The 25,318-nt window shown below is 46.5% G+C and overlaps 1 protein-coding gene across 1 annotated transcript; it reads left to right on the top strand.

Moving 5' to 3' along the window:
• The first annotated feature begins 2,027 nt into the window (after positions 1-2,027).
• On the top strand, positions 2,028-25,013 carry LOC8053208. The gene is made up of 5 exons (XM_042290671.1): positions 2,028-2,076; positions 6,748-6,825; positions 21,686-21,747; positions 21,826-21,939; positions 24,834-25,013. The coding sequence occupies exons 1-5, from the start codon at positions 2,028-2,030 to the stop codon at positions 25,011-25,013; spliced, it is 483 nt and encodes a 160-aa protein (XP_042146605.1).
• Positions 25,014-25,318: the final 305 nt, after the last annotated feature.

Genomic DNA, 25,318 nt, shown 5'->3' with positions numbered 1-25,318 from the left:
ATCTTAAAATGAATAAACTACTGGAGTCGCTGTTAAGGCCGTATTTATCCCATCCTATTCGTCAACCTTCCCCTCGGCTGCGCGGGGTGGAGTGTAAAAGCTTCAGCTTCACAGCAACTGCAACTCATTGCACTTTATGAAATCTCTCCATCAATAGTGACAGATGGGTCAGTTGGTACATGACTTATTTTGACGAAATGCGCCGCAAGACAGGGACGGATTAAGTAAGACAAGACGAAGCTTCGTTTTGTTTTACTTACTCTGTCCCTGTCTTGGGGCGCATTTTGTCAAAATAACTCTATCGTTCGTAGCTTTCAATGTTACAAAAACACAACCCCTCCATATAGTATGGCACAAACTGTAAACCAGAACAGTGGTCTTTGTCATGATTTGAAAGTACGAATACCTGTTCTTCTCAATGAACCTGGACGAGATAAACGGCAAGGTGCCTTTTTGTAAATGGTCCGAGAATCGGAAACAATCTGGGGTGGCATTTTCTCAGGACAATTGACCCTGTAAACTGACCAAACGTAACCTACCGCGCGTTTTCGAATCCTATACACCAAGAGTCTCAAACTCATTGGAGAGTGGGTGCCAAATAGGCCACACCCTGAACAGTCGGGGGCCAATGTAAGGCTGAAACGGAGGGAAGGGAGGGGGGGGGGGGGGGTTAGATTATTTTATAAATGAATCTTGCGTTGGTCTGCTTTTTTTTTGTAAACTCGCAGGTTTTCCCAGTGACATATTGAACTTTGATTTGTCTATAAGATCACTGTCGTAATAAAAAGTTGGAATGGTGCCGCCCCACCTACTTGCTGACATTTCTTTTTTTAACTGAACAAGAACAACTCCTGCTCTCCTGGCAATTTTAATACAAGTAATCTCAGAAAATACTTGTGTTTTAATGGAGTTATTTTATAAAAGCGAGAATAGTAGAAGAATTGCCGTATGGGTGATTAACATGAAAAATGATGGAAAGCAAAAATAAACCAAGCATAAGGCAAATGAAAGCTATAAAAGCAGAGCTATGTTTCGAGCGGAAATGAATCGACGACATGAGGTGAATATTGTGTATGTCATTTCTAGCTCTCGAGACACGGGAACAGGGACTCGCGGCGGGTTGCCTTCAAGCCGCGTCCCAGCGCCTGGCGGGCCGTATGCGGCCCGCTGGACGCGTGTTTAAAGGGATGCTGAACCGATATTTGAAATCTCATAATTATTGCCCGAGCGGGCTTCACGGGATGGTACTGTAGCTAAAAACGATATTCAATCCGACGGATGGGGCCCGAATTATTGTATTTCTTGGAATTAAGAGCGAATCCTCGGCCGGAAGCCGCCGGCGCGAGCGAGTCCTTCTGAGAGCAGGCGTAGCGGAACTGACGTGCGCATCCTCGGCGCCCCGAGGGCCCCTGGTGCCTCCGCATATTCTCCTCGTTCGTTGGTGCTCGCCTTGATTCTTCGCTCGGCGACTGTTCTCAAAGTGGCTGGTACTAACAATAACAAACGCCACCCGGCTTAGCGCCTGGCTTGGCTTGGCTCCGTCTGTCTTTTGAGGTGAATGAGAATGCGCACGTCACGAAGCGAGCTTTCCACGACGGTCACCAGGGGTCGCGTAAAATTTTATTTTTCGTGTTTATTCAATTTTATACGCCTTCTCGCTCAAAACAACGTCATTTAAAAGTAAAGGACATGCTATGTATGCCATTGCGACCAAGAATTTCCACCCAAAATTTCGGTTCAGCATCCCTTTAAGACCCCTGCTATCTATGTTCAACGCTATGCTGGAAAACATATTGTGTACGCCCGTAGTCATTGTGTTTTTCCTGAAAAATATCCCAACAAAAAAGAAGCACGCCCACAACACATTTCAACTGCACCCTTCTCCGCATCCGGAATAAGTCTAGCGGACTTCCGCACAGATGCTTTTTTTTTTTTTTTTACTCTTTCATTTTGGTTTGATATATAAAGACCCAACAAGTGGCTTTCTAAAGGTCAGAATAACGGAAACTTTACGCCTTTTTGCCGAGATGCGTTTGCAACTGTTTATGCTGACCGTCAGCACCGGCGCATTTTTGTGTGAGTAAATATTTTTCATGTCCTTCAGTTATTAGCCACTGATTACATGACGTTTCAAAGTAATTACAGGATCCTAAGCTTCCTCCAGATAGTGTGTGCTTCGAATATGAATCAGCATTGGCGTAGACTGGAACAACAATTGGAAGATTTATTAATGCACTTCATCTTTCTTGGCCTCGTGCCACCAAAGTGGCGGGCCACTGCCGAAACATCTTCCTTCCATTAAAATAGTGAAACACTTATCAGAAGAAACAAAAACAACAAAAATTCACAACGCAAGCACACATATAGATGCAATGAAATTTTTTTTAAATTTTCATCATAACTAAGTCACGTCGGTGCTTTTATCATGTTTCGCGACCTATGAAGTGTCAATGCCTGTAGGTTCCTTTGGTCGTGTCGACACTCCAGGTGAGGTTGTATGTCACTATTTAGTGGTTCTTTCTCCGTAGCTTCCTTGAATACCAACTGAAAGAAGAGAAAAAGCGAACGAGAGGAGGAAACCAAAGAACCACACCGCTACAGTGGCTATAGGGGTAGGTGTACCTTGCACTCCGCGTTTATGGGTCGTTCAACGTGCCGCCGCTTCATGACGAAAAAGTGGCGTTGTAGCCAGTATACCGATGCCTTTTTGCTCGAAGGGGTGTGGCGTGAATCGTCACGGGGCACGAGAGAGTCTCGTTCTCCGCGTGCTCATGCAGGACGCAGTTCTACTCTTGGTGCCATTGTGCGCTTCCCAGTGACACCAGGCGCAGGGTACCGGTGCCACCGGCGTCATGAACAACTGGCATGCTATCGATTTTCTGTTCAACCCACTTCCCCTTATAGTCAAAATAACACTGCTGTACTGTCAACCTTTTAATAAAACTTCCTTTCTTCGACGCCATCCCTATAGGTATCTTCTTCTTCATCTGTCGGATCTTAGATAGAAAAACTTTCTTTTTCTCGACACTTTCTGTAGAGGTGACAACTTCTTCCTCTGTCGGATCTTGGCATTTAAATGGTCCCGACTTGGTTGCTCCGAGGGGCCGCTCCCGGCAGATATATTTTTTCTTTAGGAAAGAGCCCAACGGAGGAGGCACCTACGCACTGTCCACCACTCTCCTCAGTGGCGAGCGACTCGAGGATCTCCCTCCCAAGCTGTTTTCGGTGTCGTGCGACGACGGTGACGTTTGAGAGGTCGGGAGCACATTTGCATTACCGACAATGCGCCGAAAGATGGCCAGCCGACGTTAGTGCGGCCACAGAGGCTGTATGTTCTCTGGTGCGGGCGTTTATACACCTTCCTGTTTGCCCTATGTAGAATTTGCTACATTACGTAGAGATATTGAAGACGACTCCTTTTTCGCATGGGGCGTAGGGTGCTCGATGCGCAGTGCCGCAGGTGGTCCTGACGTTCTGGTCGGTCTCCCGGTTCACCCTACGGCACATAACGTGCGCCTAGTTGGGGCCTGAGCACACGACATGAATGCCTTGTCGGCCAGCGATCTTTTTTAGACGATGAGTGGTCCCGTGTATATATGGTACCACTACGAAAGGCTTTGGGGTTTCTTTTTTTTTTGTTGGGTGAACGTTGGGTGAACCGTTCTGGTCGGTCTCCCGGGTGCTCATACCGGTAAAAGGGCAGTTATCCTTCACAAGCTGCTGGCAGTGAAGAGAGGTCAATTGCTTTTGCCTCGAGAACGTTAACGTCCGCCAAGGAAAAGTACACTCAGTGCGAGCGCAAAGCTTATGCGTTAATCTTCGGCCTAAAAACGTTTTATCGTTACCTCTTCTGCCAAGAGTTTACAATCTACACAGATTATCAACCGGCGCTAGGCGTTCTTGGTCAGAATACGCCTAAGCCCACCTTGCCAGCCGCACAAATTCAGCGTTGGGCCATGGCCCTCGCAGCATAGAGATACCGGCTCAGATATCGCCGAAGGAAAAACATGGAGGCAGCTGATGCCCTATCGAGGTTGCCTCAATTCGTCCCCGCCGAGGAGGAACATGTTGAGTACCTCTTTGTGTTTCTATGTCTCCCACTTAGCGTTGAGGAGATATGACAATTGTCAAAACGAAGTTTGACGTTGTGTCGCGTAGCCAAGTCTACTCTTAACTGCTGGCCGAGCCAACACGCACAACTCGGGCCATACTATGTGCGCCGCGATAAGCTTTCACTCGAGCAAGGTTGCGTAACTTTGGGGGTCCGAGTAGTGATCTCGGAACAGCTGAGGAGCTGCGTGCTGAACGTGCTGCCAGAGCAACATCCAGAAGCAAGCTGCGTGAAGATTCTTGCACGTTGCTTTGTATGGAGGTCCGGGATTGACCTGGCTATAAAGAAGCACGTAAAGAAGTGCCCAACCTGTCAAGCAGTTCAGTCCACCGCCCGTCTGGTACCACTTCATCCCTGGAACTATTCTGCCAGATGCTGGTCCCGTGGACGCGTAGATTTCGCTCCAAAATGTACAAATGTGTGTTTCTGGTGCTCATCGATTCATTTTCAAAGTGTATCGAAGTGTGGCTGATTGCCTCTATATCCACATCTAAAACCGTTTAAAAAGTTAGGGGAGCATTTGCTGCTTACGGCTTCCCCGATGTGCTAGTGAGAGACAACAGACCGCAGTTCACGACAGCGGAGTTCGCTGCCTTCATAAGCGTAAACGGCGTAAAACACATTCGCACTCCGCCTTGCCACGCAGCCTCGAACGGCGCAGTGGAACGCACTGTCCAAGTTGTGAAAGGAGCCTTTTTCAAACAGGTGCTAGAAAGTGAAGCAACCGGTAGACAGCTTTCGCATCAGGAATGTGTTGATAGTTTTCTTGTGTTATTGCAACGCACCTAGCAGCGTGTCTGGGAAGTCGCCCGCCAAATTATTTTTGAAGCTCCAGGCACTTACGAAACACATTTTTTTTTTAAATACGATTTCTTTGGGGACATGGAACAAGAGCAAGCTCGCGTGAAATAACAATTTGACGTATCGCGTGGCGCTGCGCGTGTGCTCGCTGTCGGTGACCGTGTTTCTGTGAAAACAGTGCGCGTCGAGCGTGTCTCCTGGGAAGAATAAATCGTGTCTCGGGTGGTGAGTGCTCTGACGTATGTGGTCAAGCTGCTCAACCAGCTTCGCTTCACGCACGCTGACCACATGCCGCCTCGACATGCGGATCATGTCCTAAGTCCAAAGCGCGGAAGGGTGGAAGACCAACCGATTCCGCCAGTCGTTACCTTCTCAGCACAAGTATGAACAGATCCAACCAGGTCAACGGCGCTGATGCCTACGGCTGATCTGGCGCCCAACGTCACAGCGCCGCGCTTCGGCTCGAGCCCCCGCTACGGCTCGAGGGAGCGTTGTCGGGCATTGTTCTCGGGCGCGCCCAAGAACAGTGCCAGGCAACGCCCTCGAACTCAATAGCGGCAGAGCCATCTGCCAAAGCGGACAAGCAACCGCTTAGGCGAACTTCCCGTGCTTGCAAGCCACCGAATCGTTTTGTGTAAGGAGAAAGAAATGTGGCAGCGTGCTGATAGCGTATCGGACTTACTGCAAAAGCGCCGCTTGACCGTGACGTCACGTCTACGACATGTGAACTCTGAACTAGTGAATAGGGCGATCTGAATGAGTTTCGTACCGGCACGCATTCTTGTAATCCCTACTGCGTGATGCACGTTAAAAAACCCGAGGTTAGCGGTTGTACTGCACTGGCTAAATTTTTCATCTACAGCTAAAAGACAGGTCACCCGTTGAGGCGTACTAGCATCAAGGCTGTATAAACGTTATACAAGCAATACAATTTTCTTTTATGCCCCGGTCCACCTCTATAGACACTTTTGAACGACTGCCCTCTGTTGGCCGCTCTGGAATCTCTGTACAATGGCGCACTAAAACCGCAGCGTCATGGCACACTTTATACGTTCGCTTCAATTAGAAGACTAAAACGCACCCTCAGAAAAGGCTATGTGCGTAGTGACGTAGCACTTTCGATGCTGTTTGATTGGCTCATGACTTCTACAGCGTTGGCCACGCTCCGACGTTTGCTATCTTATGCAATGGGGAGTTTTCGTTTTGGCCGTCCCGCAACTTTCTCCACAACCCGCTACTTTTCCCGGCACTCTACAGTCAAGGCCATCGGCGCGCAGGCGCAGTAACGGCATCTTCGTTGCGGTGGGCTTAGCGGAGGGAGAAACGCGGTCTACGAAAACTCCCTATTGACTTTGACGTTCCACAATGACCACTGTTCTTCCATTTTACAGGGGTTCCGACCGTCTAATAATCGGCACGTGAATTTTGGAAGGGGTCTATCTCAATAAGATTTTCAATAAAATTTTATAGAACTTTATAACTTCTGGCCAGTCACTCACAATTCTTAAACTAAACGCGAATTCGAGCAAGCCCTTCAAAGCTGTGTGGATTTCATCAGTATTTTTTTAGTGTAGCATTGTGTTTTTTTTTTAAATTTTATAAGCTTTAAAAAATAAAAACAAATGTTTCAAAACTTTAGGCTACGACATTACTGAACGACATTACTTAACTTAAGAAAACTTAACGACTGGAAAGCATTATGGCAGGGCCTTAAGTTTGCTACTTTTTAACGGAACTGTAATAATGCCCTTAATTGAGCCTTTGAGGTACCATCAATAAATAAATAAAAAAATCGGGATAGGAAGAGTAGATACATAGCTTGCTCTCTACTGCAGGCATTGCTAATGGTGGCGGACACGAGGCCGATAATTCAGTAGACACCACTACATTTGATTTACCTGATGATTATCTGGGTAAGTTTTTTTTGTTTTTGTTTTGACAGCGCTAGACAGTGTTTATTGCATGAGCTCACGACTGTAATTTAAATATATACCTACATACGGTACAGACGATTATATTATTTCCTTAAAAATCTGTATTTTGGCTACCGACTTACTTATTAAGAAAAGTTGCATTGATATAGATAAGAGATTGGCCCGGCAACTAGCTTATTGAATGATTATGTGCTATGAATAAAGTACTAACTGCATCCCCCCTGACAAGGAGGGGATTTTGTTTTTTGCTCTCCTGCAATACGAGAACAGTATGTTATTACATGGCTAGGTCACAGCTAGGGCCTGTCAGTTGATCAATTAACCTACCGATGAATCAATGAGTGCTTTAAACGCGATTGAATTTTGTCCCGTTAACTGGTAAAATTTTGACGAGCCAAAATAAAATAAAAAATTAAACGCTTTCACCACGAACATGTGGACAAATACAACTGCATAAAAAAACAGACTTGAAACCAAACTAAAAAAAAAAAGAAGGAGATTCCTAGGGGCGAGATTTGTAATCCTAGCCAAGTGCAGAAGGTTACACGTGTCCCGACCACTTGAACGCCGTGCGAGCGTTCGTTTAGCGCAGCAGGGACTATTGTGAACAATCAAGGGAGGTTGCTCTCGCCAGAGAATACCAATGAACTTTCTTGCCTCATGCAGCTGAAGTGATAACTTGTGAGTGTGGGTGCCTTTGAACTGTACAGCACAACGAGATTGCTTTATAATCCAAATTGTATATTGCACCGTTTATCACATATTCAGCTGTGGCAAAAAATAAAGAATCTTATTTTTGTCGTTTCTAATATTATGCATAGAAATAAATTACACCGATTAATCGATTATTTAATTGATTAAAGGGTGGGGATCACCTAGGTTAAAACTTTTAATCGACGCCCAGCACTAGTAACAACCTGATAATTTCGTCTTTTCTGGGCAAATTAGGTATTGACGAGATGAATCACTTCATAAGTAATGAGTTTGAATCCTCGAGTTTTTAATTATCAAGTCGCACAGGTATTTTTGTTAATGAGCTTTTGTCACCTATATTTAAGCAAGGATTCTTGGTCTACTCTCACAGCTCATAAACTAGGGTATTAGAAATGGTAGATCGTAATGGAACCGGTTCCAGTTGAAAATAAGCAGCTGGGTGATTACACATTAGTTCATGCAATGATGGTGTGGGTTTATATTTTATCTCTCTAGACGAACATATATATGTAAGCCATGTCCTTGGGAGGCCTCTATATACGTACGCCGTACCAATTTTATTCCCACGTCTAGAGAATTGAAAAGCTCGAGGCGTGGAAAATGACGAGATTTGACATTCGTTGGAGACTCCTGTTTCCCAATGAACGCTGTTGAATAGCGGGATCCTCCTTGTTGGCATGGCGATCGCGAACCCGGCGAGGCGACCGCCCACGCTGGTAGCCACCGGCTCCGCGGTGGGACGGGCATCGGGCACCCTTTGAGTACCGGACGTAAAGGAACGTAATACCCAAAATTAAGAATAGGTTATAATTTTTAAAAAAGAAATGAAAAATGGGTTGTTTTAAATGGACACGCGCTATTATGACACCTTTTGGGAAAGTCAGCTGAATTTTCTAATTAACACCAAATATTAACATGTCAGCGTCAAGCGTCTTCCGCGCAGAGAGCCACCTTGCCTGCCAGACAGAGACCCAGACAGTCGACCAAAAATTTGGTCCAGCCCGGGCTTTCCCATTGCACCTCCGTGGAGCCCCCAGAATCGGGCCCCCCGGTTTACGTGACCCGGGCGGGATTCCGAGGCGAGAGGAGCAAAGCGTCGGGTTACGTCTCACCGAGGAGAAGCCCCTTCGCAACAGAGACGACTCCGGGACGCTGTACGATACGGACGGGACGACCGCTCTTCCTTCCTACATAATGTAAACTTGTGTAACCGATTGTAATCCCAGTTAATAAACGTCTTGTTAATTTTAAATCAACCCCAGTCTACGCATTAATCTTACGATTACCTACGAACTCCCAAAACCCCAACGGATAACCTGACATGGCGCAGCCGACATCAACGGAGGGTACGAGCGGCCACACCCCGTCAACGAGCGTCAACGAAAGCGGAACCAAGGAACGACGCTTTGCGGTCAACGACGCTTTGAACGCAGTGAACGCTGATGATCTTCACCTCTTTTCCAAATACGAGCTGGTGGAAGAATTGAGGTCTCGTCATCTCCCATGCAGCGGACCGAAAAAGCAACTCATCCGCAGACTTGTTGACGACAACGCGAATCGACGAGGAGCTGAAGGCACGGTGGAAACCCTCATGTCCGTCCGCGAGACTCGCAACAAGCAGCAAGCTCGCATCGAGGAACTCTCCACAGCCAACGACAAGCTCCAAGCCGATGTCGAACGCCTACAAGCCGAGATGCAACGCCTCATCCAAGCTGTATCTTTGACGAAGGCATCAGACGTTCCCAAAGACGTAGCAACGGCTCCCAGCAACGGCCCGACAGTGCAACGGCTGGAGCCAAGCGACATCCCAGCGCGACCAACGCCCACGCAGAGCAACGTCATCATTCCCGAAGTTCCCCCGCAAACGTCGACTCCACACGAAAACGAACGACACGAAATCACCCATCTTCTCGGGATGATCGTCGAGACGCAAGCCCGAATCTCAGAGTCCATGGCACGACAAGGGCAACCACTACAGGTGCACTCAACGAGCGACACCTCAACAGCAATCCCCATCTACGACGGTGCCATCGAGACCAATATCAAGCACTGGATCGCCGAGGTGGAACGTATCGCAGCCCTAGCTCATTGGACACCTCAACTTGCCCTCGTGAACGCCATTTCACGACTCCGCGGATCAGCGAAAGATTGGCAATCATCATACGGATCAAAAATCAACGATTGGGACTCTTGGAAAAACGAAATCACCGAGAGGTTCAAACGAAAAATGACCATGCAGGAATTCGTCGAGTTCCAAGAGAAACGACAACTCGTCGAAAGTGAGTCGATCGTCCAATACATTTACTCTAAAAACGCAAAGCTCGACATGGCACCATATACGCTTGCTATGGAAGAACGCATATCCCTCATTTTGAACGGGATAAAGGACGATAATTGGGCTAACCCATTAGCCGCGCAGTGCTGCAAAACGGTTATCGAACTGATCGAACGCGCAGCCATGCTCGATTGTCGAAGACGCACCGAAAAACCAAGCACGCAGGCACAGCAATCTAGATCGTCAGGAAAGACCAACATTCAACGCCAAACGTCAGAATCCGCACCGAGCAGCCTATTCAAGAGGCCTCCCTCCCGACAGTGCTTCAATTGTAGTGAATCTGGTCACCTGTCACGCGATTGCACCAAACCCAAAACGACCACAACACTCCGTGCAGAAGAACGACGCAACACTGGCTCAACGTCGAACGCTCAGAGCTCAGTTACGAACCGACAAGCGAACTGCTTTCTACGATCCACTGGAGGCAGCCTTCCAATTGTCGACGGATTCGTGCACAACGATGGGCCCGTTAAAGTCTGCATTGACAGCGGTGCTAACGTCTCCATCATCGCACCATCCGCGCTTCACGTAGGGACGAAAACGAGCCCATGGAAAGGACAAGAGCACATCCAAGTCCTCGATCGCAAACTTGAACCGAAAAGCACAACAAAGCTGGACATCACTGTTGGTACCACACGAACGCAGCTTCCCAACGTAGTTATCGCTCCATTGCCAGCGCCTTTGGATGTGATACTGGGATCTGACTGGCGCCAACAAGCCAACGTTGATGTGACTTTTCATACATCGAACGATGTCACGATCGTGCAAATACCGAACGACGACAACGAGCAATCCGCACGCGACATGCGCGATTCAACGACATCCACGCATCAGAAAAGCCGAACCGCAGAGACACTAATCGTTTCGTTCTGCAAACGAGAATCCAGTACACCGACCGCCATCGAAGAGACGGAATACGTAAGATTCAACACGAAAAAACAGACCCAAAGCAAAGAGTTGCTTCAGGACATCGAGGAAACGGTGTCAGAAATGACAAAAGACGCGACACCCGATGAAGCGGACAAACTACGGTGTATTCTCATCCGGCACAGCGAAGCCTTCGTGTCAGAGGGGGAATCACTCGGACTTTGCCCACACGCCGAACACTCCATCGATTTACGGGACGACATACCAGTCGTATCCCGGGCATACAGGTGCTCCCCAGCGGACAGAAAATTTATCCTCAATCAGGTCGACGACTACATCCAGAAGGGAATCATACAGCCAAGCGAAAGCGAGTATGCCGCACCGACGATTGTTGTGGATCAACCGCACCACCCAACGACTCCGCGAAGGATGGTTCACGACTACAGGAAGCTGAACGCGAAGACTGTGAATCCGTCCTATCCCATGCCCATCATGGAAGATGTGATCGACGATATCATGCGTGACCAGTCGAAGTACTTCAACATAATGGATGTAAAGACAGCTTTCCTTACCGTACGCGTGAAACCGGATGATATCCACAAAACGGCATTCGTAACACCGGACAAAAAGTACGAGTACCTCCGAATGGCATTTGGATTTTGCAAAGCTCCACAGACTATGCAGAAAGTGATGCGACGCACATTCGACGGATTGCCACGAACCTCCACTTATATGGACGACGTAGGGCAAGGAGCAACAACGGTCAAGGAAGCACTAGAACTCCTCGACTCAGCTCTCGACAGAATCGTTACCAACGGACTAAAAATGGACATTAAGAAATGCCAACTCGTGCGCGACAACGTCACTTTCCTCGGATACGAAATATCATCGGACGGACGTACGCTTGACCAAGCTCGAGTCGCCGCAGTCGACAAGTTTCAACCACACATGAACGCCAAGAAGCTGTACTCGTTCCTACAGTTCGCCAACCACTACCGTAAGTTCATCCCTGATTTTTCAACACGTACTCGTATATTGAGAGATCTGATCGCCAGAGAGACACCTTTTATGTGGACGCATGAACACCAAGACGTGGTCGACTCTCTGAAGCACGCTCTCAAACACCCTCCACTTCTTGCGAGCTTCCAACCAGACTGCCCGACGTATGTGCACGTTGACGCATGCCAGAACGGCCTCGGAGCCATACTCAGTCAGATGCAAGACGGCAGGGAACGGGTGATCGAATACGCTAGCCGATCGCTGAACAAACACGACACCAACCTTCACTCCAACATGCTCGAATGCATGGCGCTGCATTGGGCAGTGACAGAGAAGTTCTCTATTTACCTCCGGGGTGAACAGCGTTTCACTGTGTTTACGGACAACTTCAGCGTGGCGTATTTGGCTCAGAAGGGAGCAACGAATCGCCGATTCGCTCGATGGACGCTTGACCTTGCTGAATACACGTTCGACGTTGTTCACAGGCCAGGAAGATTGAACACGGCAGCCGACGCCCTCTCACGACAGGGAGAAAGCGAGAGCATGCCAGGAGACATCCTCAAAACGGTACCGGCGGGTCAAGGGTTGACGTGCTACGCCATCGTGGCAGGAGATCACAGTCACCTGAGCAACCTGCAGGCAAGGGACGCAGAATGCCAGAAGTTAGCGTCACTGGCCAGCGACGAAAACAGCCCGTACAACAACGAGAACGACGTCCTCACGAAAGAAACCACGGAGAAAGAACGCATTGTAAAAAGAATTGTCGTTCCCGCCGCGCTCCGAGACTCTGTGATGACGATTTTTCACGACAACTCAGGACACATGGGAATGGAAAAGACGAAGGAACTCATCCTACGAAAGTACTGGTGGCCGACTTTGCTTAAAGATGTGCGTCGTTACGTACAGTCCTGCCACACGTGTCAGACGATTAACGCGCGCACAACACGGAGCAAAGGCTGCTTGAGTCCTCGGGCCATCCCGAACGAGCCCAACGTGGTGATCTCGCTCGACCACCTCGGTCCAATCGACAAGAGCGAAGACAAGGGCTACATTCTCGTATGTGTTGACCACGCCACAAGATACAAGGACGCAGTGGCAGTACCGAGCACTGCATCAACGCACTACGTGGACTTCCTGATGAACCGATGGATTCCTCGATTTGGGGTGCCGGAAGTCATCATTACCGATCAAGCACGAGGTTTTGTCAACAAACGCACGACAGCGCTCCATCGTCGGCTTGGCATCGAACATGTCAACACTCCACCCTACTGGCCGCAGTCGAACGGTCTCGTCGAGAGAATGGTTGGATCTCTGAAGCAGGTGCTTCGGAAGATCGTCGGACAACGACATGATTGGAGCAGAGTGCTGAACGACGCGACGCTGGCCATAAACGTCAGCAAGCACAAGCACAGCGACTGGAGCCCCTTCTGGCTTATGCACGGATACAATCCGAAGCTTCCGGGAGAACTGAACATTGGTTTAGTCGACGAAGATATATCCGAGAGCGAAAGGCTTCACGAGCTCGCCAAAAGCCGAGACGAGACAAGGGCCAGCCTGCGGGCAAGCCAAGAGTACTCCAGGCTCCGGTACGGCAGAGAAAGAGGAACTCCAGACATTAGAACAGGAGACACCGTTCTTCTCCAGATAGGCGCCAGAAGCGGCACCCTGGACGCGCGATTCGACGGACCCTATGAAGTAACCGACCTCCTCGGAGACAACCTGGTAACGATTCGCCGAATTTCGCCAGCGCATGGGAAATTAAATGTGAAGACAGTCAACGTGGAACAAATTGGTCTCTACAACGAACGGGATCTGAATCCGGCAGAACTCTTCAACACGGCCGAGGGACCTGGTGATCTGAGGACAGATCATATTTAAAGGAGGGCGTGTCATCGTCAAGCGTCTTCCGCGCAGAGAGCCACCTTGCCTGCCAGACAGAGACCCAGACAGTCGACCAAAAATTTGGTCCAGCCCGGGCTTTCCCATTGCACCTCCGTGGAGCCCCCAGAATCGGGCCCCCCGGTTTACGTGACCCGGGCGGGATTCCGAGGCGAGAGGAGCAAAGCGTCGGGTTACGTCTCACCGAGGAGAAGCCCCTTCGCAACAGAGACGACTCCGGGACGCGGTACGATACGGACGGGACGACCGCTCTTCCTTCCTACATAATGTAAACTTGTGTAACCGATTGTAATCCCAGTTAATAAACGTCTTGTTAATTTTAAATCAACCCCAGTCTACGCATTAATCTTACGATTACCTACGAACTCCCAAAACCCCAACGGATAACCTGACAAACAAATAGTATATTACTAAATTTTATAACATTGTAAGTTTTATATAACTGCACATTTTGGTATATTTTATTCAGTATTTAAAAAAAAAAAAGTTCTGAAATATCAAATAATTTTGGAAAGCGTTTAAATTGGGCTTGTTTGACGTTTTTTGTTATCTAATGTTCATAGCATTTTTGAATATAAGTTATCATTATTTCCAGCACGTATTTTTATAATTTTGTATAATAAACCGACGGAGTAATACCAGCGTAAGTGCTTAAGAAAATAACGGTGAGGCAAACTATTTCAAATCTTGTCTTTTTCCACGCCTCGAGTTTCTCAATTTTGTATTTCCCTGAAGCAAATACCTACGGCGTTCATATATACACCAACTCAACTCTCCTACGTCACGCCGCGGTGGTGGCGCGCCGGACGCACGTTCGGTCTGGGGTGGTGGACAGAAGTCGCCGTGCCAGACATGCATTCCTGTGTTCCTTTGGAAGATACGAGACAAAAAACCTGCCTTCTCGTCAAAATGCTGCAACGAGGGCTGTACTGAGAGAGTCTGGAAAGGTTTTAAGATCCGTTTTCATGTGTTTCTGCCCCCTCCGTTCGTCCGACAACGTGAATAGTAGCCGTGAAAAGGGCAAACCAGACGCTGTCGAGCTACGATTGCGTGTGCGGGCAACAGTTTGTGGTCGCCAGATGTATTTGCTTTAATCCAACATGAACGAGAGAAAACCACCAAGTTGTCCGGACCACCCACGGGTTCAGTGCGTCTTCAAATTCACACGTCCACTGATCGTTCGAACTTTCGTCTGCTCTTTCAAACTTGTCTGCGTTTTGTCGTCTGCTCGTTCGAACAAAAGCGGCCCGTAGACCAAACTTTGACCCGGTGATTGTAATAAGAAGTAATGGCAGGCTTGAAAAGACTTAAGTAGGCTCGGTGTAAACAGTAGATACAAGATGTAGATCATTGGTACCGGTGGCCATCACCGACTTGTTACGCTTGGTCTGTTCCCGCTTCCGATTTTCATACTTTTGCAGCACGAGCCACGTCACTACCTTCTACACTTTTGCAGCACGAGCGACGTCGCGACCAAAAATAGCTAGAAGAATGTCATCATGGTTTTGGCGTCCATTCTGCGGCGTTCATGCGAATGAATCGCCGCACGTCAAATTGTTTACGAAAAGCTTAGCGGCGTAACGAGCCTTGATAATTTCGCTCAGGCGATTAAAGTGGTAAGACATTGCGATGACGACATAGAATCGACAATTCCAACGCGAAAAAGAGTATGCAGACAAACACAGACGCCGACAACGTGACATTCGAATGGTTTGTTGACGCGGGACGCGGTGCTTCTTGCCCGTACTCCATTGCGCATGCGTTCGAACTGTCGTCTGCTCTTTCAAACTTGGCTGCTTTTTGTCGTCAGCTCGTTCAAACGACAGCGGCCCGTAAACCAAACGTTGACCCGGTAATTGCGATAAGAACTAAGTGCAGGCCTCAAAACACTTTCGAAGGTTGTTTGGGGTAAGTAGGCTAAGTGTAAACAGATGCAAGGAGATGTTGATCATTGTTACCAGTGGCCATCACCGACTTGTAATGCCCGATTCTGCTTGCGGTTTTCAGTACCGACGTCCACCATCTCAGCTACGGTCCACGCCTTTGCAGTCCGAACGACGTCGCGACTGAAAACAGCGAGCAGAATCTCATCGTGGGAGTCAGGCTTTAGCGCCCATTCTGCGGCGTACCCGTGAGATCAATCGGCGCACCGTCACATTATTCACGCAAAGTTTTGCCTCGTTAGTTTCGCTGAAGCCGCTGAAGTAGTCAGACATTGTTAGCAGGACGTAGAATCAACAAGTCCAACGCGAAAAAGAGCACGGGGACTCCCACCGACGCCGACAACAACGCAATTCAATGGTTTGTTTATGGGCGACGGCGGGCTTCTTGCCCACCGTCCACGGCGCATGCGCGGCGCCAGTGGCGTCCGCTAGGGGCGCTCCGGTTTGTTTGTAAACATGAGTTGGTGTATAGCGTAATATTCCTTCCAAGGATACTGCTGGTATACATAATTTCATTTTAAATACAAAAAATGACCAAAACCATCACCGCATGACTTGTGTGGAATCATCCAGCTATTAAAATGGTCGCATTACCGAGTATATAGCAAGCGAATGCCTTAAGGTAACTCAGATTTGTAGCAATTGAAGCACAAGCTCGCTCGGAAGTCATTTCTACCCGTTTCCATGTGACGGAAGTTGTGTCAGTCTGTACTCGTCTAGTTTCCGTTTCACCTTACGGTGGACCAAAGCGGACGCTACCAGCTACCCTAGCCAATCCAGCGTTGTGACCATGTCACGTGATTACGCTTCGCGCACCTCGCTGCGCCCCTCTCGAAGGCACGTAGTACTCATGCGGAATTGGATTTGCTTCGATGGCTCGTAGCTTCCGCTGCGGTCCATCGTAGGGTGAAACAGGGCATAGACATCACTGCATCCCGTTTTAGAGATGGTAAAATTATTTTTCCAAAATAATTAAATTTGATTACTCATTACTTTCCTCCGAAAAATGCAAATGTAGTTAAATTACGCTACAAATTACGGCAGACTAAAAGTAATTGCATAATATTACAATTACTTTTGAAAATTAATAAAATTATTTTATAATTACTTTTAAATTTCTTCCTGCAGTAATGCGTGCTCGTAATGACGGAAGTCTTGAACATGATGTAGAGCTTTTTAAGACACGACTTAAACAGACAGTTCATCGGTTTCGCTCTTCATTCAACGGTGAGGTCGATCGGTCAATGGCTGATGTGATTGCGTCCTCTTGATTTTGGAGAAGTTTTCCACTTCGGTTGGTCGGGCCAAGCCAGCTCGTTTTTACATTAAGTCGTAACCACTGTTGCGAGATGAGTGTAACTGCCCCTTATAAGCCTTTAATGAACGGGATCCATATTTTCCGAATTCATTTTGCACAAGGTTGGGGAAATTCCTAAACATATTTCTTCTCACTCGGACGCAGTCGAATCGTTTTCTCTCAAGAGTACTGGTCGAAGCATTCCCGGACATTCTTCTCGAGGAGTATCATTCCATAATACCAGAAGAGCGGGAATTATCTCGCGTTTTCACGCAAGGAGCCGTGTCTTCTCTGATCAGAAATGCCACCAAAAAGGGAAAGGGGTTGCGGACGCCTCCAGATATGAGTCTTTCCCCAAAGAAGCAGCGGATATATTGCCGCGCGCTGTGCCGGGAAATCAACGCTCGGTCACGGAGCTCTAGAACGTTCTCGTTTATTCTTGTTCCGGACGCAACTTCCATCCTTTATTCCTGCTTTCTTGTTCTAGAAAGTGCGTGTTCATTATCGCCCCGAGCGCGCTACGCTCGAACCTTCTCCGCCGAATTTTCGAGATAGTGACTCACTCTTGATAAGAGGCCGCCCGCGACCTTGTCGAGTCAGTTTCGCCTCAGCGTTCGATCTTGCTGCTTCGCCGCCTTCGACGCCCGCGACGCTCTGTTGTTATTTTTCTTTTTCCTTTTACTTTTTTAACACAAGTTCGCCCGATTAAACGTTCAGTTTACTCCGTTATTCGCCGCCTCATCACTTGTCCTTCGTGACAATATTTCCGCGTTTGCTTTTCTCTGACTTACCTTCTCAACGTGAGCCTTTTTTGCTGGCTTTTTGCCCTTTCCGATTATGTTCCGATTACTTATAAGCTGATAGTGCGGTGGTATACCCAGATGCTTGTCGGACCAGTCAACCGCCTCAATTTCATCACTTGACTTCTCTCCCTGCGCTTGGGTATTGTTCGGGGGCCTGACCAAGTGGCAAAAGATCAACGCGTGACTTCTTTCCTTCTTGTTGCCGTTTTTCTGTCGTCACCGAAGTCTCCGGTAATTCTACTATTTTGAGTTTACAACACTGACTCTCGCTCTCACTTTTTGTTCGCACGACTGCCTCAGCAAGCGCACAGGTTCCACCGCAGTGTCAGGTTTAGGGGTGAACGAAGCATACGAAGAGAATCTTTAGTTACGAAGGACGAGGCAACTCACGGGAATTTCTGGATCCTTGGCAGAAGGTATGAGATTAACTCCTGACTCGTCACAGGTTCCAAAATGTGTTGATCTTGGTAGTAACGTGCCGTCAACATTGTAGCCTGGAACGGTCCCCGATTCCTTTTCTCCATGAATGCGTCTTGCCTGGAGTTTCGTGAACCGTGGCCTTCAAGCTATGCCTTCACTCGAACGCTTTTATTAATCCGCTTCGCCTTTCGACCTCGCCTTTGTGTCTTCGTCTTGCTCTCGACTCCCACGTCACAGATTTTGGCCTCAGATGCGCCTTGGAAAAAAGTAATGAGTAGTGACAATTTCCTCAAAATTACTGTCTGAAAGTAATTCATTACGTTAATAAATTACCAGCGCAGAAAGATAATTCATTACGTCATTCATTACAGCAAAACTTATTTTCAGTAGAGTCATTTAATTACAGTAATGTCACCACTGCCATCTCTGATCCCGTTGGATAAAGCTGCGTAATGCTGCACATCAACTGCTAAATATTTGCATTACTTTTGAGTTTTTGTATTTTGACTTTACAATAAGCGTTCAGAAATAAACCGCGTAGAAAACCTTGTCTTAATATGAGAGCGAATAGTTATTATACACCATTTCACTATAAGTGTGAGCGAAGGACAAGCCACAAAAGTGTGCTCAACACTTTGAGCAGGCTCACTTTGCACGCGCCACTCGTATTGTGAAAACGTCGTTCATGACGACGTTCTCGCGCCTGTGGCGTCGGCTTAGCTCACACTTATAGTGAACCAGAATATGGGTATGCCGTTGCTTCGTTTCATCTTAAGCTAGTTAACATTTCTTTATATCAAGACTGAAAGTCTCTTACGGTCTACACATTTAGCCAGTTTTCAGTACATGACTCAAATATTTAATAAAATAATATTCTGCGACTGTTGAAAACTTTGGTCCTGAATAGTCATTATGCATAGATTTTACATTCTAGACGTAAATATAAAGTATGCCCTTCGACCCTGAAGAAGCTCAGTGTCTCAACCCAAGCTTTATTTTTGGATCAAGCATGTTTTCCCCCACCTTTTATCTTTCACTTCCCCTCCTCTACCCCAAAACAAAGGTGACATATTGAGCTACCGGCTCAGCAACACTTCCTTTGATTTCCTTGCTCTCAAGACTCTGACTGATTGACTTTTTTGCCTCGTCATTCACGTAGCTTCTCCAGTAGGTCACAGTGATTAGCTTTCCAATTGATCTGTGGGAATATTGAACGCATGCACTGTTTTTGGTATGATTAAAACACGGCGAAGTACTGGCATCTGTTGGGCCTAACCGCCCATTCACACTGGAAGCGGATCCGCGTTGGCAAAGCGGTTGCGAACGCGGTTGTATAAAAATCCAGTACAACTGCACGCGCTCTTGATGTCATCGAGTGCGCGCGCAATCGTACTGGATCTTCATACAACCGCGTTCGCAACCGCTTTGCGAACGCGGATCCGCTTCCAGTGTGAATAAGCGGTACGTGTGCCGTGCTGTGTGCAAATAACTTCAGTGCATTATTCGCAAGACATCAGTATTATGTATAATTTGATTGCTTCTAATGCATCGTACGTTTTGCGCTGTCAACTATGTATCATAAAAGTCGGATGGCCAGTAAAACAATTATTGTTTTAGAGCGCAGCTCTTAGGCGCCCGTTTCCGGCTTGAGCAGTGAGGCCGTAGCTGTCGCCGTCGGCGTAACCGCGCGTTGCATAATGGTAAGTTTCTCATAAAGACCTCACGAGGGTTACCTTCGTAAAGATTACGAGGGTTACCCTCACGAGCGTCACGAGGGTTACCCTCACGAGGGTTACGAGGGTTACCCTCACGAGTTTTGACGGTTACCCTCAGGACGGTCAGGAGGGTTACCCTCCCGAGGGTCATGAGGGTTACTCTCACGAGAGTCACCAGGGTTACTCTCATGAGAGTTACGACGGTTACCCTCATGAGGGTTACGAGGGTTACCCTCACGAGAGTCACGAGGGTTACCCTCACGAGAGTCACGAGGGTTACCCTCACGAGGGTTACCCTCGTGACGTCACACGTGACGCCACCTGTGTCGTCATCATAAGAAACAAGTGACGTATGACGTCACGTGATGTCACACGGATCTAACGTCGCCAATATTCCCGCTAAATTAAGCGGGGAAACTTTTCAGCTACATTTTCCGCTAAATGTACAGTCGTTACGTCATATTTGACGATACGTGTGACGTCACGAGGGTGAAATGTTTCCGCTAAATTTGGTGAAAAATGTTCCCCGCTAAATTTACTGGGGAAGGAAGAGGGGTATACCCTCCCCACCGCACCCTCCCCTCCTCTTCCTCAAGAGCTGCGCTCTAATTCGGCGTTACAAAAAATATAAATGTCTAACTTTTCAAGCTAATATTGTCACGAATGACAAAGAATGAGTCGGTGAGTTAACTGCAGAAACTAAACGTTTAATGGGGCAAACTTTTTCCCAAAATATAATGGATCAGTGTCAGCGTCGCAGGCGTCGGTCGATGTCGGCGAAACAACAGGATCGAGCGCTGGGGTGAAGCTGACTGCGGCTCGCCACGAGGAGTCCCTTAGACGCGTGGACTTCTGGAACAATCGGCGTAAAAGGTTCTGCGCGTAGAACATTCGGACCTCGAGCATGTCCAACAGGGTTCTCGTATTTACCAGAAATCTAAATTGAAAGAATAAATATAAGACGATTCGCTCCCAGGAATCGAACCCTGGGCCTCCGCACGACAGTCAAGCGCGGCAACCACTCGGCCACGCACGGGCTCGCTCGTCGAAGCTCATGGCAATTTCTATATTTCAATCCGAATCCACAGACGTGCTCATGAACCCTCAATATTGCAGAGACCGATGCAAAAACCGAAATTTCTGTAGTTTCTTGCCGACCGACGAACTTAGTTATCGCGGTTAGGTTTTTCTAACTTTACATTATTTGTTCGCAGTACATTTTTTTAACAAAAACTTTTTTTGGCTTGTAGTTTATTAAGAAATCTTTCTCTAAATCTAGCATTTCTAATGTGTTGAAAAGTGTGAAAATGTCGGTTCCTCATTACAGTATATTTAAGAGTTATGTAGATCTGTATTAGCAACTTCAGTACCAAGCAGTTCAACTCAAAAACAATTGTAGTTTGACGGTCGCTATGGAGCATATAGATAATTTCTATTTACAAATGTTATTTATGTGACTAATTAAAAGTTTGCCGTAAGTCGCGGCTTCGTTTTCTAAAAATTTATTTCGGTGCGTTGTATACAATGATACGACTTATGTGAATTTTTCCTACCGGTACGAATGTTAAGTGCGAAAATTTGCAACGAGGTTTTTATTGAAAATAGAAACTTTCTCTCGCGTGCGCAGACATTTCAATCATAATACTCTATGCAGGCTTTTCAAAGCAGTTTTGCCCCTCCGACCGAACAAATACACTTTTATACCAAAGGTGGCACTTATAAACAAAAAGTTGTTTTTTTTTTTCTTTGAAAACGAACGTTTATAAGGGGGGTGCGGAGTATAGAAAGGTGTGACCTACAGATCAGAAAATACCGTATTCAATATCTCCCAATGTATTTTTTTAAAGCTTCTATAGCGAAGAGTCTGGGGCAGTGCATATATCACTACGTCAAGTATGACGGAAAAAAGGTGAGTTAATATTCACGCGCGAGTGTCATTCCAGCCAAAATATGCGGTGCTTTATTAGGCTGCGAAATTCATGTGCAGGCTACAATAGGATGTGCGGCCACCTGTGGACATGCCAAAACTTCACTTGAAGCTCGTGATAATTTGGATGAGTCCGAAACAATCCCCCTCGAACTTTCAGATAACCTTTGCATTGTAAGTATGCGAGTAAAAATTGAACTACATACTAATTACACCTTGACGCTCACCACTTAAGATATAGTCGCTAGTTACGTCAAACGGTTCTTTAGAAACATACGGATTTCGTTTTGCTTTTATTCGTGAAAAGGACCTGACCGGTGTAAATTTGATTGTCTTGACAATTAATGGGTATTTGACCGAAAAGTAAAAAAAAATGTATCAATTAACGGAGGCGCGCGGAGAGTAAATATTCAAATGGTAACGAAATTGAGTATTAAACCCAAATAAAAGAAGCATTGTTTAATCCCATTGGCAACGTAGCACGCTGGAGTGTTGTTAGGAAAATTCCTCTAATAATAGCCATTTATCTTTGGAAGTAATTGATGAACAGCCTGCAGAATCAACACAGAACGCAAACCGCCGTGCTCGTGCTGCATTTGACGGTATTGTATATCATATTCCAATTCAGGATATTAAAATTATCTCAATACAATAGTAGATTTGACCATCTTACCTTACCTTGCACCTGAAGTTCAGTCTCACGCACTAAAACAATTGCTTTCCGCCACAACTGATTCCAATATTAATTAGCGCCAAGCGTGTATGAGTTATTCTAAACACATCAAATTCTAAAGTGTTTTTACGCAACAAACACATTTATATGTGGTAGCGATCGTTCAGGAAATTAAGCACAGTGATAAATCCAGACCTGGAACCAGGGTTCGGCGTTCTTGGTGATAGTCATTAACAAAACTTGTTTTTTTAAACTAAGCTTTAGTCATCATTAAAAATAAATGTGAGTTTATTGGGCGTTACTCAGAGCTTGAATATTGCGTTCTTACAGCTTTCATGCTGACAATCTGACTTCGAATCTCTCTGAGTACTGCTTCGACCATTCAACAGGGAGCGCAGATGTATATATTAAACACACGTAATTCTTGTACCCATTTGCCATTCGAAGCCTCCTACAATGTTACACTTTTTTGGGGCATCACAGGTGCTGCATTACTTTAGGTTGTTTGTAGCATTGCCGTTAATTAGATTACACTCCCCCCGACTGTTATATTTATAGTCTGCGATTTCCCGTAAAATACTCTCAAACTGCGTTCGCGCATCTCTACCCCAAAAATACATGGCAAAAAATTAACTTCGACCTGCCGTGAAAGTTAAACGAGTGACAATTCACAAATGGTTTGACTCAAGAACGAGATCTGAGCAAGCAAAAGCTGATGATCATCACTCCTGTGAAGACTGTGTGTTCGATCCAAACCGTTTTTTGAAACTTTCGTCCGCTTACAGGCGAGTTCCGACTGCTTTGGGATACTACCGAAGCTACAGCTTCTTTTCCGACATACCCAGGCTTCACTCTACCCGGCGCGCTATTTGGCATCTTGAAATTCAGTATTGCTTTTGAGAAAACGGCAAATAAATGAGATGTCGAAACCTAGAGTAGAATTTTTCAGCGTTTCCTAGCAGTGTGAAGTCACACGCTGAAAAGCTTGCCGGTGGAGCAGGCCGTCTGAGCAAGAGAATATGTCACACAATTTTTTTTCCTGTGGGTCAGCGAGAGCTGGAGGGAGCCTCCACATCAATAATTTCATACCATTAACTTTCATGTAATTCGTTGGGAACAAATTGTACTGCCTAAATAGTGAACCTCTATCTACAGGGTGATACAAGGAGACGCCAGGCTCTTTAAATCGACCGGAAAATTTTGTTTCTTAACCTATCGCGCTACGACTTTGTGCAGCGTTGCCCACAGATGGTGATTTTTTTTTTTTTTTTTTTGTAAAATTTGCAAAGAGCGAATTTACCTCAGGAAAAAGTAAAGAAAGAAAATGGCTTAGCTCCTATGGAAACGCAGCGAAGCCACCGGTCTGCAAACAACACGGCGTTGTTTCGCACGGGAGACAAGAGATGGCGCAAGCGGTCGCGACGCCAACGGCCGCCAACGAACGAGCAGACGACGCCGAGAGCCGGCGTAATTAGCAGACAAGGAACTGCAGTTCCTTGTTGTTACTGCGCCTGTTTTTGTTTCTGCGACTGTCGCCGCCCGCGGAACGCGCGGCGCTTTTGGGTCGAAAAGATTGTCTGCTAAAGACGCTGGCTCTCGACGCCGTATGTTCGTCCGTTGGCGGCTTTCGTTCCGCCATCTCTTGTTTCCCGTGCGAAACGGCGCCGTGTTGTTTGCAGACCGGTGGCGTCACTGCGCTTCCATAGGAGCTAAGCCATTTTCTTTCTTTAATTTTTTTCAGGTAAGTTCGCTCTTTGGAAATTTTACAAAAAAAAAATAAAAAGCACCATCTATGGGCAGCGCTGCACAAAGTCGTAGCGTGATAGGTTAAGAAACCAAATTTTCCGGTCGATTTAAAGAGCCTGGCGTATCCTTGTTTCTTCCTGTACATCAGTCGTCACGTTCTTAATGTAGCCAGTAGAGACTACCAGTGTGACGTTGTGGCGAGTATTAAATATAAAAATAACTTCGCTAAAAGAAATTATTTTTACCTTTTAAATGGGTTACTTAATTCGTCTTGTGTATTCGTGTTTTACACCAATTTTGAAGCAAGTCAATGACCGTCAAGAATTTACCGGACCACCTCTTTATTACGTGCAGTGTGTTACTCTGATTGGTTCAACGCGTGTTATTTGAAAAAAATAAACGATCACCTATTTTTTGGATATTTTTCTATCTACAGGGTATTTAAAAAAAAATCGGAATGTAGCTTTAATTATTAGCGCCACTTTCATAAGAGAGTGAAAATGCAACTAAATTTATAATTCCTGGATAAAAATTTCTCTTTAGAGTTTTTTTATATTTAAAAAAGCTTATTGAGGGACGCATACAAATTTGGCATTGAAATGACAAATTATTGTATGACATACAATATTTTCTTGGTTTACTTTTGAAGCTCGTTACAGAAAAAATTACTTGCGAAAACGGAACGGTTATCCTACAAGGCTACCTGGGAAACTGCACGGATGGATTATGCAACGCGGATCGAACGGGCCCTCCTATTACTATTCTTGACAGTGAAGAGACCGAGAGCCTAGCAGGAAGTGGTGAAGGGGACGGACATGAGAGGAAATAAAATGGTGAATAACAGAGACAAAAGTAAAATATTCTGAAGCAACCGCAGTTGTCATTGAATATTTCTTTAACATCTCTTTCATATAATGCATTATAATAACTGAAGCTGAGACTAGTAATTCTCAATATTGGGAATTGGGTAAGGAAACACTATCAAATGCGCTATGCAGAGAGCACGCGTGACTGATTTACTGGCATAGCATGTGGGTGTGATGAGTGGGGCAAAATTACTCCTCTCTGGAAAGGAGACGCAAATAGGTCATTGTCGCCACGTCCTCTTCTCTATGTGTCTTTTGCCTGCCAACG

Source organism: Ixodes scapularis, unplaced genomic scaffold (assembly GCF_016920785.2).
Source record: "Ixodes scapularis isolate PalLabHiFi unplaced genomic scaffold, ASM1692078v2 PGA_scaffold1__304_contigs__length_218370807, whole genome shotgun sequence".
Taxonomy (NCBI): Eukaryota; Metazoa; Arthropoda; class Arachnida; order Ixodida; family Ixodidae; genus Ixodes; species Ixodes scapularis.
The sequence above is the reverse complement of the archived record's forward strand: the minus strand, read 5'-3'. Positions and strand labels throughout refer to the sequence as shown.

Coding starts and splice junctions, on each gene's coding strand:
- LOC8053208 (XM_042290671.1), top strand. CDS start 2,028: ATGCGTTTGCAACTGTTTATGCTGACCGTCAGCACCGGCGCATTTTTG. Junction 2,077..6,747: donor CAGCACCGGCGCATTTTTGT/GTGAGTAAATAT, acceptor TCTCTACTGCAG/GCATTGCTAATGGTGGCGGA. Junction 6,826..21,685: donor TTTACCTGATGATTATCTGG/GTAAGTTTTTTT, acceptor ATTTTTTTAAAG/CTTCTATAGCGAAGAGTCTG.